This window comes from Cynocephalus volans, chromosome 9, assembly GCF_027409185.1.
Source record: "Cynocephalus volans isolate mCynVol1 chromosome 9, mCynVol1.pri, whole genome shotgun sequence".
In the NCBI taxonomy this organism is placed as follows: domain Eukaryota; kingdom Metazoa; phylum Chordata; class Mammalia; order Dermoptera; family Cynocephalidae; genus Cynocephalus; species Cynocephalus volans.
The window spans coordinates 150,392,039-150,406,434 of record NC_084468.1 but is presented as its reverse complement, the minus strand read 5'-3'; the positions used below and the strand labels follow the sequence as shown (position 1 = coordinate 150,406,434).

General features: G+C 42.4%; 1 protein-coding gene across 2 annotated transcripts in view; it reads left to right on the top strand.

Moving 5' to 3' along the window:
- The window catches only part of ABHD12 (abhydrolase domain containing 12, lysophospholipase), a 93,993-nt gene that overhangs the window by 57,389 nt on the left and 22,208 nt on the right, over positions 1 to 14,396 (top strand). For both annotated transcript variants that reach the window (XM_063107896.1, XM_063107895.1), the window contains exon 2: positions 4,194 to 4,318. In XM_063107896.1, coding sequence (XP_062963966.1) covers positions 4,194 to 4,318 — 125 coding nt within the window. The remainder of the gene's footprint in view (positions 1 to 4,193; positions 4,319 to 14,396) is intronic.

Here is a 14,396-nt window from a genome sequence, read left to right as displayed (position 1 = left end):
AGTATTCTTGGCTGACTTTTTAATTTCAGCATTTTGAATATATCATCCCACTCTCTCCTGACCTGTAAGGTTTCTGTTGAGAAATCTTCTAATAGTCTAATTGAGATTCCCTTATAAGTGACACCTTACTCTTGCAGTTTTTAGAGTTTTCTCTTTGTCATAGACTTTTGACAGTTTGATGTGCCTTGAAGAAGATCTTTTTGGGTCGACTCTAATTAGGGGGACCTTTAAGCTTCCTGAATCTGAATGTTCATATGTCTCCCAACCCTTGGGAAGTTCTTAGCTATTATTTCATTACATAGGGTTTCTGTGCCTTTCTCCATCTCTTCCCCCTCTGGAACACTTATTCTTTGAATATTTGCTTGCTTAATAGTGTCCCATCAGTCTCATAGGCTTTCTTCATTATTTTTTAGTCTTATTTCTTTTTTTTTCCCTCTGACTGGGCTATTTCAAAAGATCTGTCTTCAAGTTCAGAAATTCTCTCTTCAGCTTGGTCTAGTCTATTGTTGAAGCTCTTGATTTGTATTTTTTATTTTATTTGTTGAATTTTCCAGTTCCAATATTTGTTTGGTTCTTTTTTATGATATCTGTCTCTTTGTTAAATTTCTCATTCAGATCATGAATTATTTTCCTGTTTGTCTATGTTCTCTTGTATCTCACTGAATTTTCTTAAGATTGTTATTGGAAACTTCTTTATAGGCATTTTGTAACTGCCTTTTCTTTGGCATCTGTTAATGGAGACTTATTGTGTTCCTTAGCAGGTGTCATGTTCCCTTGCTTTTTCATGTTTCTTGTGACCCTCTGTTGATATCTGTGCATCTAATTGATTAGTTGTTTTTCCCAATTTTATGGAGTAGATTATATATAAATGATTTTTTCCTGTATGTGGGTCCTTGGGTGTCTGTGGGATATGTTGTGTCATCTTTGGTTTTGGGTGAACTCAGTAGTATAGTCTCTGTGCAGTTTCTTTGGTCATAATCCTCTTCAGGATTATGTCACTCCCCTGGTGCTGGATGTCTACAGGAGTTTGTGCCAACACTAGCAGTTTTTGCTGGCTTGGATAATCTAGGCTTTTTGTTAGGTCAGGCATCTGTGGCTGCAGAGGGCCAGCTGTCTGTTTGTTGGCCTCTCTGAGACATACAGTTGCTGCCTAACCAGCTCTCAGATCAGACATAGGTATATAGCTCTGAGGCTGTCTCTCCTGGAGGGTGGTGTACTCCTGACCAGCTTTTGGGCTGGAAATAGGTGAGCTTGGGTGTGGGGTAGTGTGGTCAAGCAGTTCTATGAAGGCCTGTCATTTGAGTGGATGCCACTTCTTGGCCAGAAGTTGGCATGTGTGAGTGCAATAGGGCCAGGTGGCTCTGTAGAGACCTGCCTGAGGATGTGGAGCCACCACCCAATCCACTGTTAAGCAGGGAGCAAGTGTACACAGGTGCAGCAGGGCCTGGAAGTTCTGTGGAGAGCCACTGGATCAGCTGTTGAGCCCGGGGCAGATTTGCAAGGGTGCAGCCAGGCCCAGTAGCTCTGTGGAGGATTGCTGGGTGGAAGTAGAGCTGCTGCCTGATCCACTGTCCTGCAGGGAACAGGCATGCATCAGTGTAGTAAGGCCTGGCAGCTCTATGGAGGGCCGTCGGATCTGCTACCAAGCCTGGAGCAAGCCCACAAGGAGCATCAGGTCCCAGAAGCTCCACAGAGGCCCATCGTGGGGAGGCAAAGCCATTGCCCAGTTCTCTGTTGAGCAAGGAATAGGCATGCACTGGTACAGCAGGGCATCTCTGTGGAGGGACACTGACTCAGCTGTTGAACCTGGAGCCATCTTGCAAGGATGCAGTGAGACCCAGAAGCTCTGTAGAAGCCTGCTACCAGAAGACAAAGCTTTTGCCTAATCCACACTCTGTCAAGGAGTAAGTGTCCACTGTTGTATCAGGGCCCAGCAGCTCTGTAGAGGGCCACGGGATCAGAGGTTGAGCTTGGAGCTAGCCTGCAAGGACACAGCAGGGCCTAGTAACTCTGTTAAAGCTGGCTTGTGGGAAGGCAAGCTGCTGCCCAATCCACTATTGGTCAGGGAGCAGGTATACACTGGTGCACCAGGGCCTGGCCGCTCTGTGGAGGGCCGCAGGGGAGGCAGTTCTACCACTGGATTGACTGTCAGGCCAGTGCAGGCACCTGTGGGCTCAGTGGGCCATGGGTTGTGCAGGATGGAGCACGTAGATGTGGTGGGCTGCCTCTTAGTGGCAGCTTTCCCACTGAGCAGGTCTGCCTGTTTGCCTGGGGTGGGCATAGAATGGAGACGGTCAGCTTTCACGGCCCCTAGTAGGATGCACTCTAGCCATGGGTTCTGTTTCAAGATGGCACTGTACCATAACCGCTTAGGTTGGGAGCAGTAGTTCCTCTACTGGGGCTTCTGCTGAGGCTATGCAGCTACACAAACTCCCAGCTACTCTCCGAACTGGGATTGGGGTCTATGAGGACTGGGGATCTCTCCTGTGGCAGTAATTGCTGGCGTTTATGGTGACAGTGGAAACAGCTGGGATTTTTCCAGCTTACCTTCTCTCTGCATGACTCTGAGCTAGTCCCTACAGGGAGACAGTGAGGCAGAGGCAGGGTGCCTTGCTCTGCTCTCTATGGTGCTGTTCTGGACTTCCGAGCTCCAGAAGGATTTTGTCACTCCCCTGGTGCTGGCAGTGCACTTCCTCAGTCATACCAAAGTACAGCTATTTATTTGTTGTTTTGGTCTCTTTTTGTTGGGAGTACAAGTGCCACTCTCTAGTCAGGCATCTTGCTCCTTGTATTTTTTTAATTTGTGTATTTTAAATTTATTTTTCAAATATTTTCTATCCACAATGGATTGAATCCACAGATGCAGAACCTGTGGATACAGAGGGCCGACAGTAATTGGCCTGTTAAGGTTTAGACTTGGTGTGGTGAGTCAGACCAGCAGTTTCCAAATGTGCTCGGGGGGCTCTTGGAGGTCCCCATGATCCTCTCAGAGGGTCTGTAAGCTCAGAATAATTTTCATAATAACACTAAGATGTCATTTGTGTTTTTCACTGCCATTCTCTCATGAGTTTACAGTAAAGCTTTTCAGATGCTACATGGCATGTGATATCAGAACAGATTGAATGCCGAAGCAGATATGAGAATCCATCTGTCTTCCATTAAGCTGTCCGGCTTACAGAAATTTGTAAAAATGTTAATGCCACTCTTCTCACTGAAATTTTTGTGTTGGAAAATATAATTATTTTTCATAACAAGTGTTATTAACATGTAATGGGTTGTTTATTGTTATCATTAGATGAATTAATAGACATTTAAAGAGTCTTAGTTTTAACTTCTCATATGACAGATATTAATAAATATAAATCATATAAGTTGAATCTCTTTAGGGTCCTCAATTTCTTAGCGTAGAGAGATCTTGAGACCAAGAAGTTTGAGAATCACAGGGTTAGATATTTTTCAAAGGGGGTTGGGAACAGGACAAGGAACTCTTGTAGCTGGTGAGGGATTAGAAGAGGGTCTTGAGTCCCTGGGGTAACAACCTGGCCTGAAGGGCCTGGAGAAGGGGCCTCCATTGTGTGGTGCCCAAGGGGCCCGGTGGAAATGCAGGGACACGTAGGGACGCCACCATCTTGTTCTCAGCCTGCTACTTTTTTCCAGGACCTGGTTGGGTAGGTTCTGTTGATGTCCTTGGTGTATGTGCTTCTTAGGAGGAGCTAATGAGTAACCCACTCCTGCCTGCAGCTGGCTGGCAGAAGGGTGACCACAAGGCCCAGAGGAGGCCACTCTCCTCTGAACTGAAATTGCAACTGGGGTCTGATGTCAGGTGGGACAGTTTCTGAGGATCTGCTTTCTGTGGTAGGTTCTTACTCAAGGATGAACATAGGAAATCAGGATTGTTTTTTGGTTTTCAAGAAAAATAATTTTCCCCCAGTAGAGTTCTAAAAATTAAAAGAATATCTTATAACACCAAGGTCAAGAGTTCATATCCCAGTCCTGGCCAGTTGCCAAAAAAAAGAATATTTAAAATAATCATTTTAACAAGAGCAGACGGGTGGCTACTTTTATTACTGGCAATATCCCTGTGGAAAAGTATATGTGTGGCTCTTGTTCAGTGATTTTGATAATGCTGTTAATAAACTACAGCAAAATTGCATCTACTGCCTTTTGACCTATTAATTGCTTTTCTCTTGCAGGCGAAAGGGCCTGTGGTTCCGACTGAGGAAGATACTTCTCTGTGTTTTGGGGTTGTACATTGCTATTCCATTTATCGTCAAACTATGTCCTGGAATACAGGCCAAATTGATTTTCTTGAATTTTGGTAAGTGCTGTGTATCAATTTTTCCTTTAGTAAGAGTTCATTTTTATGATGATGTCCGATTTTAGTGAGTGTCTTTTTTTAAATTGAGATTTAATTTACATTAGTAAAATTTACAAATCTGAAGTATACAGTTTAAAAAGATAAATCGATCCACCACCCAGATAAAAAATAGAATATATCTATTTTGTAGAAAGTCACCTGTGCCCCTTTCGAGTTAAGGGATGTTTTTAAACATGGTATTGCTCTCCAGGGCTGGATTTGTGCACATAGATGACTATACTGCATGAGGGGTGGGGAGGGGAGTCTTCCATTAGCTAAAGTGAGGAAAAATGTTTTTTTTAAAAAAAATTTATTTATTTATTTATTATTTTTTAAAATTTATTTATTTTAATATTATTTTGTCAATATACAATGTGGTTGATTATTGTGGTCCATCACCGAAACCTCCCTCCCTCCTCCCTCTCCCCCCTCCCTCTCCCCCCTCCCTCTCCCCCTCCCTCTCCCCCTCCCTCTCCCCCCTCCCTCTCCCCCCTCCCTCTCCCCCCTCCCTCTCCCCCCTCCCTCTCCCCCCTCCCTCTCCCCCCTCCCTCTCCCCCCTCCCTCCCAACAATGTCCTTTCTGTTTGCTTATCGTATCAACTTCAAGGAATTGTAGTTGTTATGTCTTCTCCCCCCCACACCCCCGGGGGGTGTGTGTGTGTGTGTGTGTGTGTGTGTGTGTGTGTGTGTGTGTGTGTGTGTGTGTGTGTGTGTGTGTGTGTGTGTGTGTGTGTGTGTGTGTGTGTGTGTGTGTGTGTGTGTGTGTGTGTGTGTGTGTGTGTGTGTGTGTGTGTGTGTGTTATGTCTTCTCCCCCCCACACCCCCGGTGTGTGTGTGTGTGTGTGTGTGTGTGTGTGTGTGTGTGTGTGTGTGTTATGTCTTCTCCCCGCCACACCCCCGGTGTGTGTGTGTGTGTGTGTGTGTGTGTGTGTGTGTGTGTGTGTGTGTGTTATGTCTTCTCCCCCCCACACCCCCGGGGTGTGTGTGTGTGTGTGTGTGTGTGTGTGTGTGTGTGTGTGTGTGAATTTATTTATTTTTAGCTCCCACCAATAAGTGAGAACATGTGGTTTTCTCTTTCTGTGCCTGACTTGTTTCACTTAATATAATTCTCTCAAGGTCCATCCATGTTGTTGCAAATGGCAGTATTTCATTCCTTTCTATAGCTGAGTAGTATTCCATTGTGTAGATGTACCACATTTTCCATATCCACTCATCCAATGATAGACATTTGGGCTGGTTCCAGCTCTTGGCTATTGTAAAGAGTGCTGCGATGAACATTGGGGAACAGGTATACCTTGGACTTGATGATTTCCATTCCTCTGGGTATATTCCCAGCAGTGGGATAGCTGGGTCATATGGCAGATCTATCTGCAATTGTTTGAGGAACCTCCATACCATTTTCCACAGAGGCTGCACCATTTTGCAGTCCCACCAACACTGTATGAGAGTTCCTTTTTCTCCGCAACCTCACCAACATTTATCGTTCAGAGTCTTTTGGATTTTAGCCATCCTAACTGGGGTTAGATGGTATCTTAGTGTGGTTTTGATTTGCATTTCCCGGATGCTGAGTGATGTTGAGCATTTTTTCATCTGTCTGTTGGCCATTTGTATATCTTCCTTAGAGAAATGCCTACTTAGCTCTTTTGCCCATTTTTTAATTGGGTTGCTTGTTTTTTTGTTGTAAAGTTGTTTGAGTTCCTTATATATTCTGGATATTAATCCTTTGTCAGATGTATATTTTGCAAATATTTTCTCCCACTCTGTTGGTTGTCTTTTAACTCTTTTAATTGTTTCTTTTGCTGTGCAGAAGCTCTTTAGTTTGATATAATCCCATTTGTTTATTTTTCCTTTGGTTGCCCATGCTTTTGGAGTCGTATTCATGAAGTCTGTGACCAGTCCTATTTCCTGAAGTGTCTCTCCTATGTTTTCTTTAAGAAGTTTTATTGTTTCAGGGTGTATGTTTAATTCTTTAATCCATTTTGAGTTGATTTTAGTGTATGGTGAAAGGTATGGGTCTAGTTTCATTCTCCTGCATATTGATATCCAGTTCTCCCAGCACCATTTGCTAAAGAGGCAGTCTCTTCCCCAGTGAATAGGCTTGGTGCCTTTGTCCAAGATCAGATGGCTGTAGGTGTGTGGGTTGATTTCTGGATTCTCTATTCTATTCCATTGATCAGTGTGTCTGTTTTTATGCCAGTACCATACTGTTTTTGTTATTATAGTAGCTTTGTAGTATAGCTTAAAGTCAGGTAGTGTTATGCCTCCAGCTTTATTTTTTTTGCTCAGCGTTGCTTTGGCTATGTGTGGTCTTTTGTTATTCCATATAAGTGTCTGGATAGTTCTTCCATTTCTGAGAAAAATGACATTGGAATTTTGATGGGGATTGCATTAAATTTGTATATCACTTTGGGTAGTATGGACATTTTCACAATGTTGATTCTTCCAATCCAAGAGCATGGGATATCTTTCCATCTTCTTGTATCCTCTCTGATTTCTCTCAGCAGTGGTTTGTAGTTCTCATTATAGAGATTTTTCACATCCTTGGTTAACTCAATCCCTAAGTATTTTATTTTTTGGTGGCTATTGTAAATGGGCAGGCTTTCTTGATTTCTCGTTCTGCATGTTCACTATTGGAGAATAGAAATGCTACTGATTTTTGTGTGTTGATTTTGTATCCTGCTACTGTGCTGAAATCATTTATCACCTGCAAGAGTTTTTTTGTAGAGGCTTTAGGCTGTTCGATATATAGGATCATGTCATCTGCAAACAGGGACAGTTTGACTTCATCTTTTCCAATCTGAATGCCCTTTATTTCCTTCTCTTCTCTGATTGCTCTGGCTAGTACTTCCAACACTATGTTGAATAGGAGTGGTGAGAGTGGGCATCCTTGTCTAGTTCCTGTTCTTAAAGGAAAAGCTTTCAGCTTTTCCCCATTCAGGGTGATATTGGCAGTGGGTTTATCATATATGGCTTTAATTATGTTGAGATACTTTCCCTCTATACCTAACTTATGGAGGGTCTTTGTCATGAAAGAGTGTTGAATTTTATCAAATGCTTTTTCAGAATCTATAGTGATGATCATATTGTCCTTGTCTTTGATTTTATTAATATGGTGTATCACATTTATTGATTTCCATATGTTGAACCAACCTTGCATCCCTGGGACGAATCCCACTTGATCATGGTGAATAATTTTATGTATGTGTTGCTGTATTCTGTTTGCTAGTATTTTAGTGAGGATTTTTGCATCTATATTCATCAAGGATATCGGCCTGTAGTTTTCTTTTTTGGTTATATCTTTACCTGGTTTTGGTATCAGGACGATGTTTGCTTCATAGAATGAGTTTGGAAGATTTGTGTCTGTTTCAATCGTTTGGAGTAGTTTGTTAAGAATCGGTGTTAATTCCTCTTTGAATGTTTGGTAAAATTCTGCTGTGAATCCATCTAGTCCTGGGCTTTTCTTTGTAGGGAGCTTTCTGATTACAGCTTCAATCTCCTTTATTGTTATTGGTCTGTTCAGATTTTCTACATCTTCATGGCTCAGTTTTGGGAGCTTGTGTGTATCCAGAAATTTATCCATTTCCTCCAGATTTTCAAACTTGTTGGCGTATAGTTGTTTATAGTAGTCTCGAATGATTCCTTGTATTTCAGATGAATCAGTTGTAATATCACCTTTTTCATTTCTAATTTTTGTTATTTGCATCTTCTCTCTTCTTTTTTTTTTGTTAGCCATGCTAATGGTTTGTCAATTTTATTTATCTTTTCAAAATACCAACTTTTGATTCATTGATCTTTTGTATTTTTTTTTGGTTTCAATTTCATTGAGTTCTGCTCTGATCTTAATGATTTCTTTCTGTCTGCTAACTTTAGGTTTGGATTGTTCTTGTTTTTCTATTTCTTTAAGGTGAAGTGTTTGGTTGTTCACTTGAGATCTTTACATTCTTCTGAAGTGAGCATTTAATGCAATAAATTTCCCCCTTAGTACTGCTTTTGCAGTATCCCACAGGTTTTGGTATGATGTATCATTATTTTCATTAGTTTCAATAAATTTTTTGATTTCCTGCTTGATTTCAGCTTGGACCCATATGTCATTAAGTAGAATGCTGTTTAATTTCCATGTGTTTGTATAGTTTCCAGAATTTCATTTGTTACTGATTTCTAGTTTTAATCCATTGTGGTCTGAGAAAATACATGGGATAATTCCAATTTTTTTGATTTTATTGAGACTTGATTTGTGACCTAATATGTGATCTATCCTGGAGAATGATCCATGTGCTGCTGAGATGAATATTCTTAGGTTGTTGGATGGAATGTTCTGTAGATATCTGCCACTTCCAATTGGTCTAGAGTATTGTTTCGATCTTGTGGTTCTCTGCTGGTTCTTTGCCTAGATGATCTGTCCAATATTGATAGTGGGGTGTTCAGGTCCCCTGCTATTATATTATTAGTGTCTATTTCCTTCTTTAGGTCTAATAGAGTTTGTTTTATAAATCTGGCTGCTCCAACATTGGGTGCGTACATATTTATGATTGTTATGTCTTCTTGATGGATCAGTCCTTTTATCATTATGTAGTGTCCCTCATTTTCTCTTTTTATGGTTTTTAGTTTAAAGTCTACTTTGTCAGATATAAGAATAGCTACTCCAGCTCGTTTTTCTTTTCTGTTTGCATGGTAAATCTTTTTCCATTCTTTCACTCTTAGTCTATGTGAATCTTTATGGGTGAGGTGGGTCTCTTGTAGGCAGCATATAGTTGGGTCCTCCTTTTTGATCCAGTCATCCAGTCTGTGTCTTTTGATTGGGGCATTTAAGCCTTTTACGTTAAGAGTTGTTATTGAAAAGTGTTGATTTATTCCTAGCATTTTATTGATTATTGTTTGGTTGTCTTAGGTGTCTTTTGTTCCTTTCTTTCTGATTTACTGTTTGTTTTCTGTGTTTGTTGGTTCCTTAGATTGTAGATAGCCTTTTTGTTTGTTTGTTTTCTCTTCATGAATGCCATTTTTATTATACTAGTGGGTTTTGATTTTTCTTGGGTTTTTATGGCAGTGGTAGTTATTTTTCAGGAACCAGACCCAGTACTCCCTTGAGAATTTCTTGTAAGGGTGGTCGTGTGGTAGTGAACTCCCGCAGTTTTTGTTTGTCTGAGAAATATACTATTTGCCCTTCATTTTGGAAGGATAGCCTTGCAGGGTAGAGTATTCTTAGCTGACAATCTCTGTCTTTTAGTATTTTGAATATATCATCCCATTCCTTTCTGGCTTTTAGGGTTTGTCATAAAAAGTCTGATGTTAGCCTGATTGGGGCTCCCTTATAGGTGATTTGACGCTTCTCTCTTGCATCTTTTAAGATTCTCTCTTTGTCTTTGAGTTTTGCCAATTTGACTATAACATGTCTTGGAGAAGACCTTTTTGGGTTGAATACATTTGGAGATCATTGAGCTTCCTGGATCTGAAGATCTGTGATTTTTCCTATACCTGGGAAGTTTTCTGCCACTGTTTTTTTTTTTTTTTTTTTTTGTCGTTTTTTCGTGACCGGCACTCAGCCAGTGAGTACACCGGTCAGTCCTATATAGGATCCGAACCCGCGGCGGGAGCGTCGCCGTGCTGCCAGCGCAGCACTCTACCAAGTGCGCCACGGGCTCGGCCCTCACTGTTTTGTTGAATATGTTTTCAATGCAATCTCCTTTTTCCTCCCCTTCTGGAATACCCATGACTCGGATATTTGAGCGCTTAAGGTTGTGTGATATCTCTCTCAGAATTTCTTCAATGCCTTTGATTCTTTTTTCTATTTTTTTTTTTGTCTGCTTGTGTTATTTCAAACAGCCCATCTTCAAGTTCAGAGGTTCTCTCTTCAACTTCCACAAGCCTGCTGGTTAAACTGTCCGTTGTGTTTTTTATTTCACTGAATAACTTCTTCAGTTCGGCAAGTTCTGCTACATTTTTTTTCAGGACATTGATTTCCTTGTACATGTCCTCTTTCAGGTCCTGTATACTTTTCCTCGTTTCATCATGATGTCTAGCTGAGTTTTCTTGTATCTCATTCAGTTTCCTTAGAATTATCACTCGAAATTCTTTGTCAGTCATTTCAAGGGCTTCTTGTTCTGTAGGACCTAGAGCTTGAGATTTATTATCTTTGGGTGGTGTACTTTCTTGATTTTTCGTATTTCTGGTATCTTTTCTTTGATGTTTATTCGTTGTGGCAGGGAGTTTCACAGTCCACACATCAGATGAAATGAGCAGAATATCTTCTGTTCCACTGGGCAGTCTGATGAACACAACAGGCAGACCAGCTCTCATAGGGCGAGTTGGTGGGAGCAGCTGGCTAGTAAATGTATTTCAGTCAGGTCAGGTCTCGAGGAGGAGTTGGGTGGGAGGGTATGCAAATGCAGTCCTTGGGGTCCTGGGGCTTTGGCTTGAGGAGATATTGTTGGGGCGCCTGGGTCTGGAGGGCTCTGATGTTCGGGTGAGGAGGGGTTGCTGCTGCTGTTCCGCTGCGCCGCTGCCGCTGCGCCGCTGCCGCTGCGCCGCTGCCGCTCCGGTGCCCGGTCCGGTTCCTGCTGCAGCCGCTGAGCCCTTCACGTCAGTATCCTCATGGGCCAGTGGTGGGGGGTCTTTGTACCCCTACCCTGGGGAAGCGGCACCCTTCTCAGGAGTGGGGCTCAGGCGATGCCGGCGGATTTTCTTCACTCAACGAGCAGAGCATCCAACATGGCGCTGCGGCCGTCTCCCTTGTTTATATGATTGAACAAATGGAACCAACCTGGTTTATCTGTCCTATGGTTACACCTCCGGCGCTACGCAGACCATGGCAGTGATCAATCCACGCACACAGGCTCCAAGCTCACACACCCGGAGAAGTCACAGTAGTGGAAGTGGCTGCAGCGGCAGCAACAACTCCCCTGTCTTGGCCACTGCCGTCTTCGAAATCCGAAAAATGTTGACAATGTGGAAAGTCATCCAAAGCTGTCATGTTGGAGATGCTCTGTCAGTTGTGCAGTCTAGGAGATTAACCTTCCTTGGAAAGATGACCACTAAAAAATATAGTACTTTTCTTTAAAAAATAATTAGACCTTCTTTCTTTTTAAAAAATTCAAGTTTGTTTTATTTTCCCCTTAAAAATACCTGTTAAACTTTGATTTTTATGGAGTTTTGTGCTGGCCTAATAGATATTATAGTCTCCTTAAGTTATTTTTTATTTTTGTTTTTGTTTTTGTTTTTTCATGCTATATATTTAGTTTGGGGGAAGTGGGAGGAGAAAAGGGCAGAAGTATCAAGCTTATGAAATAGAAGGCAGGGGGCTCCCAGGTAGGTGACTGCTGGGAATAATCCTTTTAAGAACATCATTTTACACCTACAAGATGAGGCTAGGAGGGAAGGGCTTGGGTCCCGCTGTGTTTGAGATTTGAGGGTAACATGGAGCTCACACACAGGTGCTTGTGAGTGACAGCCTTAAAGACAGGTGTGGCTGGCATTACAAGAGAAGGAGGCAGGCTCTGCGCCTGACCTTTGGCTGGATTAGTTTGCAGAGAGCGGGTTTGACCCTGTGTGTCAGGGACCTTAAGGCTTGGAAAACTGGGCTTGATGTTGTGCAGGCAGCAGGTGAACTGGCAGAGATGAGGGAGGGCAGCAGGGAGGAGACGCAGGGAGAGGACATGCAGGAGGGAGAGGTCCTGATCAATGTGGACTGTGTCCTGGGATGGGTGGAGTGGGGGCAGGTGCATCTCAGGAATCAAGACTGCTGTCTGTAGTAACACAAGTGCTCTAAGCTCTGCAGGTGTCTGGGCTTTCAAGTTTGGGGTTCTAAGTCCATAATAGGCTTCGTCACAGAAATTTGGAAGTTACTGGCTAAAAAGGAATTTCTGTTCTTTATAGTGGTAGGAGGGACAGAAATAGTAAGGTACATATTTAATACTTTATACATTTAAAATAAGTTTTTTATTTGGGTGTCTTAAAATAACCATAAAATACATTTAGCATTTGAGGCATTTCATTTTCCTAGTGGAAAAGTAGCTGAAATTCTAGGAATTTATCATCTCTTAAGTTTTGCCACTTGTGAGAAGCACAAACTTAAAAAAAAACTAAGAATATAGTAAAATCAAGGGAGTTTTGTTTTTCTGACTTTAAAGTTCCTTAAATGTACACAGTATAGCACAGAAAAGAGTTTTGGTTTATGTGATAAACAAAGCTTCAACGGATGCAGGTTTAAGCAGTGGCAGAGCTTAGAATGAACCCTGCACAGCTTTTCCAACTTTGCCAGCCTCTGGGCTACCTTGGGCAGGTGCCTTTGCTGTTGGGGACATGAGCTCCTGCTTGAAGGCAGAGGTGTGGGATGCGTTGCTCCCTGGGGCCTGGCACAATGTGGGTCCCAGCAAATATTTGAATTGAATTGATATTCTTCAGATTGATTGCATGGGCTACTGTAGACACAGCCCACAGACTTTGCTGTGCTGATTTCCTAAGGAAATGGCAAATTGTTCCTGGGAGCAGAACTTTGGGTTCTTCTTGTTCAGCCCCTTGGCACAGAAGAGGAGGGCTGGGCTTGGGCAGTGAGGCTGTCCTGAGCCTCTTAGGGACAGGTCTGTTCTTAATGCTTTCTTTCCATATGTCTGCTACATGGGAAGAGCTTGACAACCTACAGCAAGTGTTTTTAAGGGAGGTTTTTAATTGTCAATATGATAAAAATCTGTGTTTCTGGCCTGTTTTGAAGAGTTGCCCAAAGGTCTGGCAACTGGTCATTCCTGGGAGCAGCAACTGGACATTCCTCACAGCCTCACCCACCTGGGCACCTGCCTGTTCCCCACACTACACTCCAGACATCCTCTCCCTGAGGACTGCCCCTCTAGTGATGAGCAACCCTCCCCAGGAAGCCATGTTTTGTTGTGGCAGCACGTGAGGCCTTCACCAAGCATAGGTCTCTGTCCTACCCTTTGGGAGGAAGGAGCGTTCTCTGAAAAGTGGCTTGGGGCTTGTTGCTTTTCCAGTCATAATGTGTTTTCAAAGTTTAAATGTCTGTATCTGTGTCCTCTGCAGAGGAAGTGGGGTTGGAGTTTTTTCTCATGCTGCTGGAGGGCCTGTGTGTTGGGGAGATGCCTCTGTTCTTAGTTCCAGCAGATGTGAAATATCTGTGGGTGTCCATTTTGACATTAAAGAAAGTGTAATCCATTTGTGTTAAAATTTTCTTCAGTTCACAGCAAATCTATCTGAAACCAAATATATAAATCAGATAGATTAGCTTTGGAAGAAGCATAGCCCTATGATTTAAGGAACTGTTCTACTTTAAATACATTTTCATAAGCAAAAGATACATGATCATTCTAAAAACAAATAAGAGATTAGCTGAACAACTGAATAGCATAAGTAAGAAAGAGAAAGTCACTCTGAGAAAATCTTTGTTCATGTTGCACTTTATTTCCTTCTGGTCTTTTTTGTGTGTGTCTGTCCACATAAAGAAGAATGTGTATGCTTTTCAATACCTGCATTCACAGTTCTGATTCCACCCTAAGAATGTTGGGTGAGAGCCAGCATTTATGGTCTTGAAGTAGGGAGCATCTTCCCACCTGTCAGGAAGGCATCATCTGGTGAGAGGAATGTCTGGGTCCAGGGGCTGGGGGAGCCGGCCTTTTCCATAAGTTACTTCAGGCTTGTTTTGGAAGTAGGTTAGATATTTACTCACTTATTTGTTTTTAAAGCAAAAGGCCAGCCTCCTCTTTTTCCTTCCCCTGAGGAGTCCCTGTTAGTCCCTGATAGCATTTTTTTCCTTATCATTTTAGCCCACATCAAGTTATTGGAATTTGGTAAAACCTAAAAGACCCAGCCAGCCTTGTTGGCACCACACCTCTTACAGCCGGTGGATGGCCCCTGTCAGGACTGTTCCACTGCTTAAGGTGACTGGAATGAGATGTAGCCTGATGGTACAAATCCTCAGGCAGTCAAAAATATCTATTACAGCTCAGCAGTTTCCTCATTCCCCCATGACATATTTTCCAGTTTAGCTAAAAATAGTAAGACAGAGTAGGTTCTTTTACATTCATCTGCATGTTTAT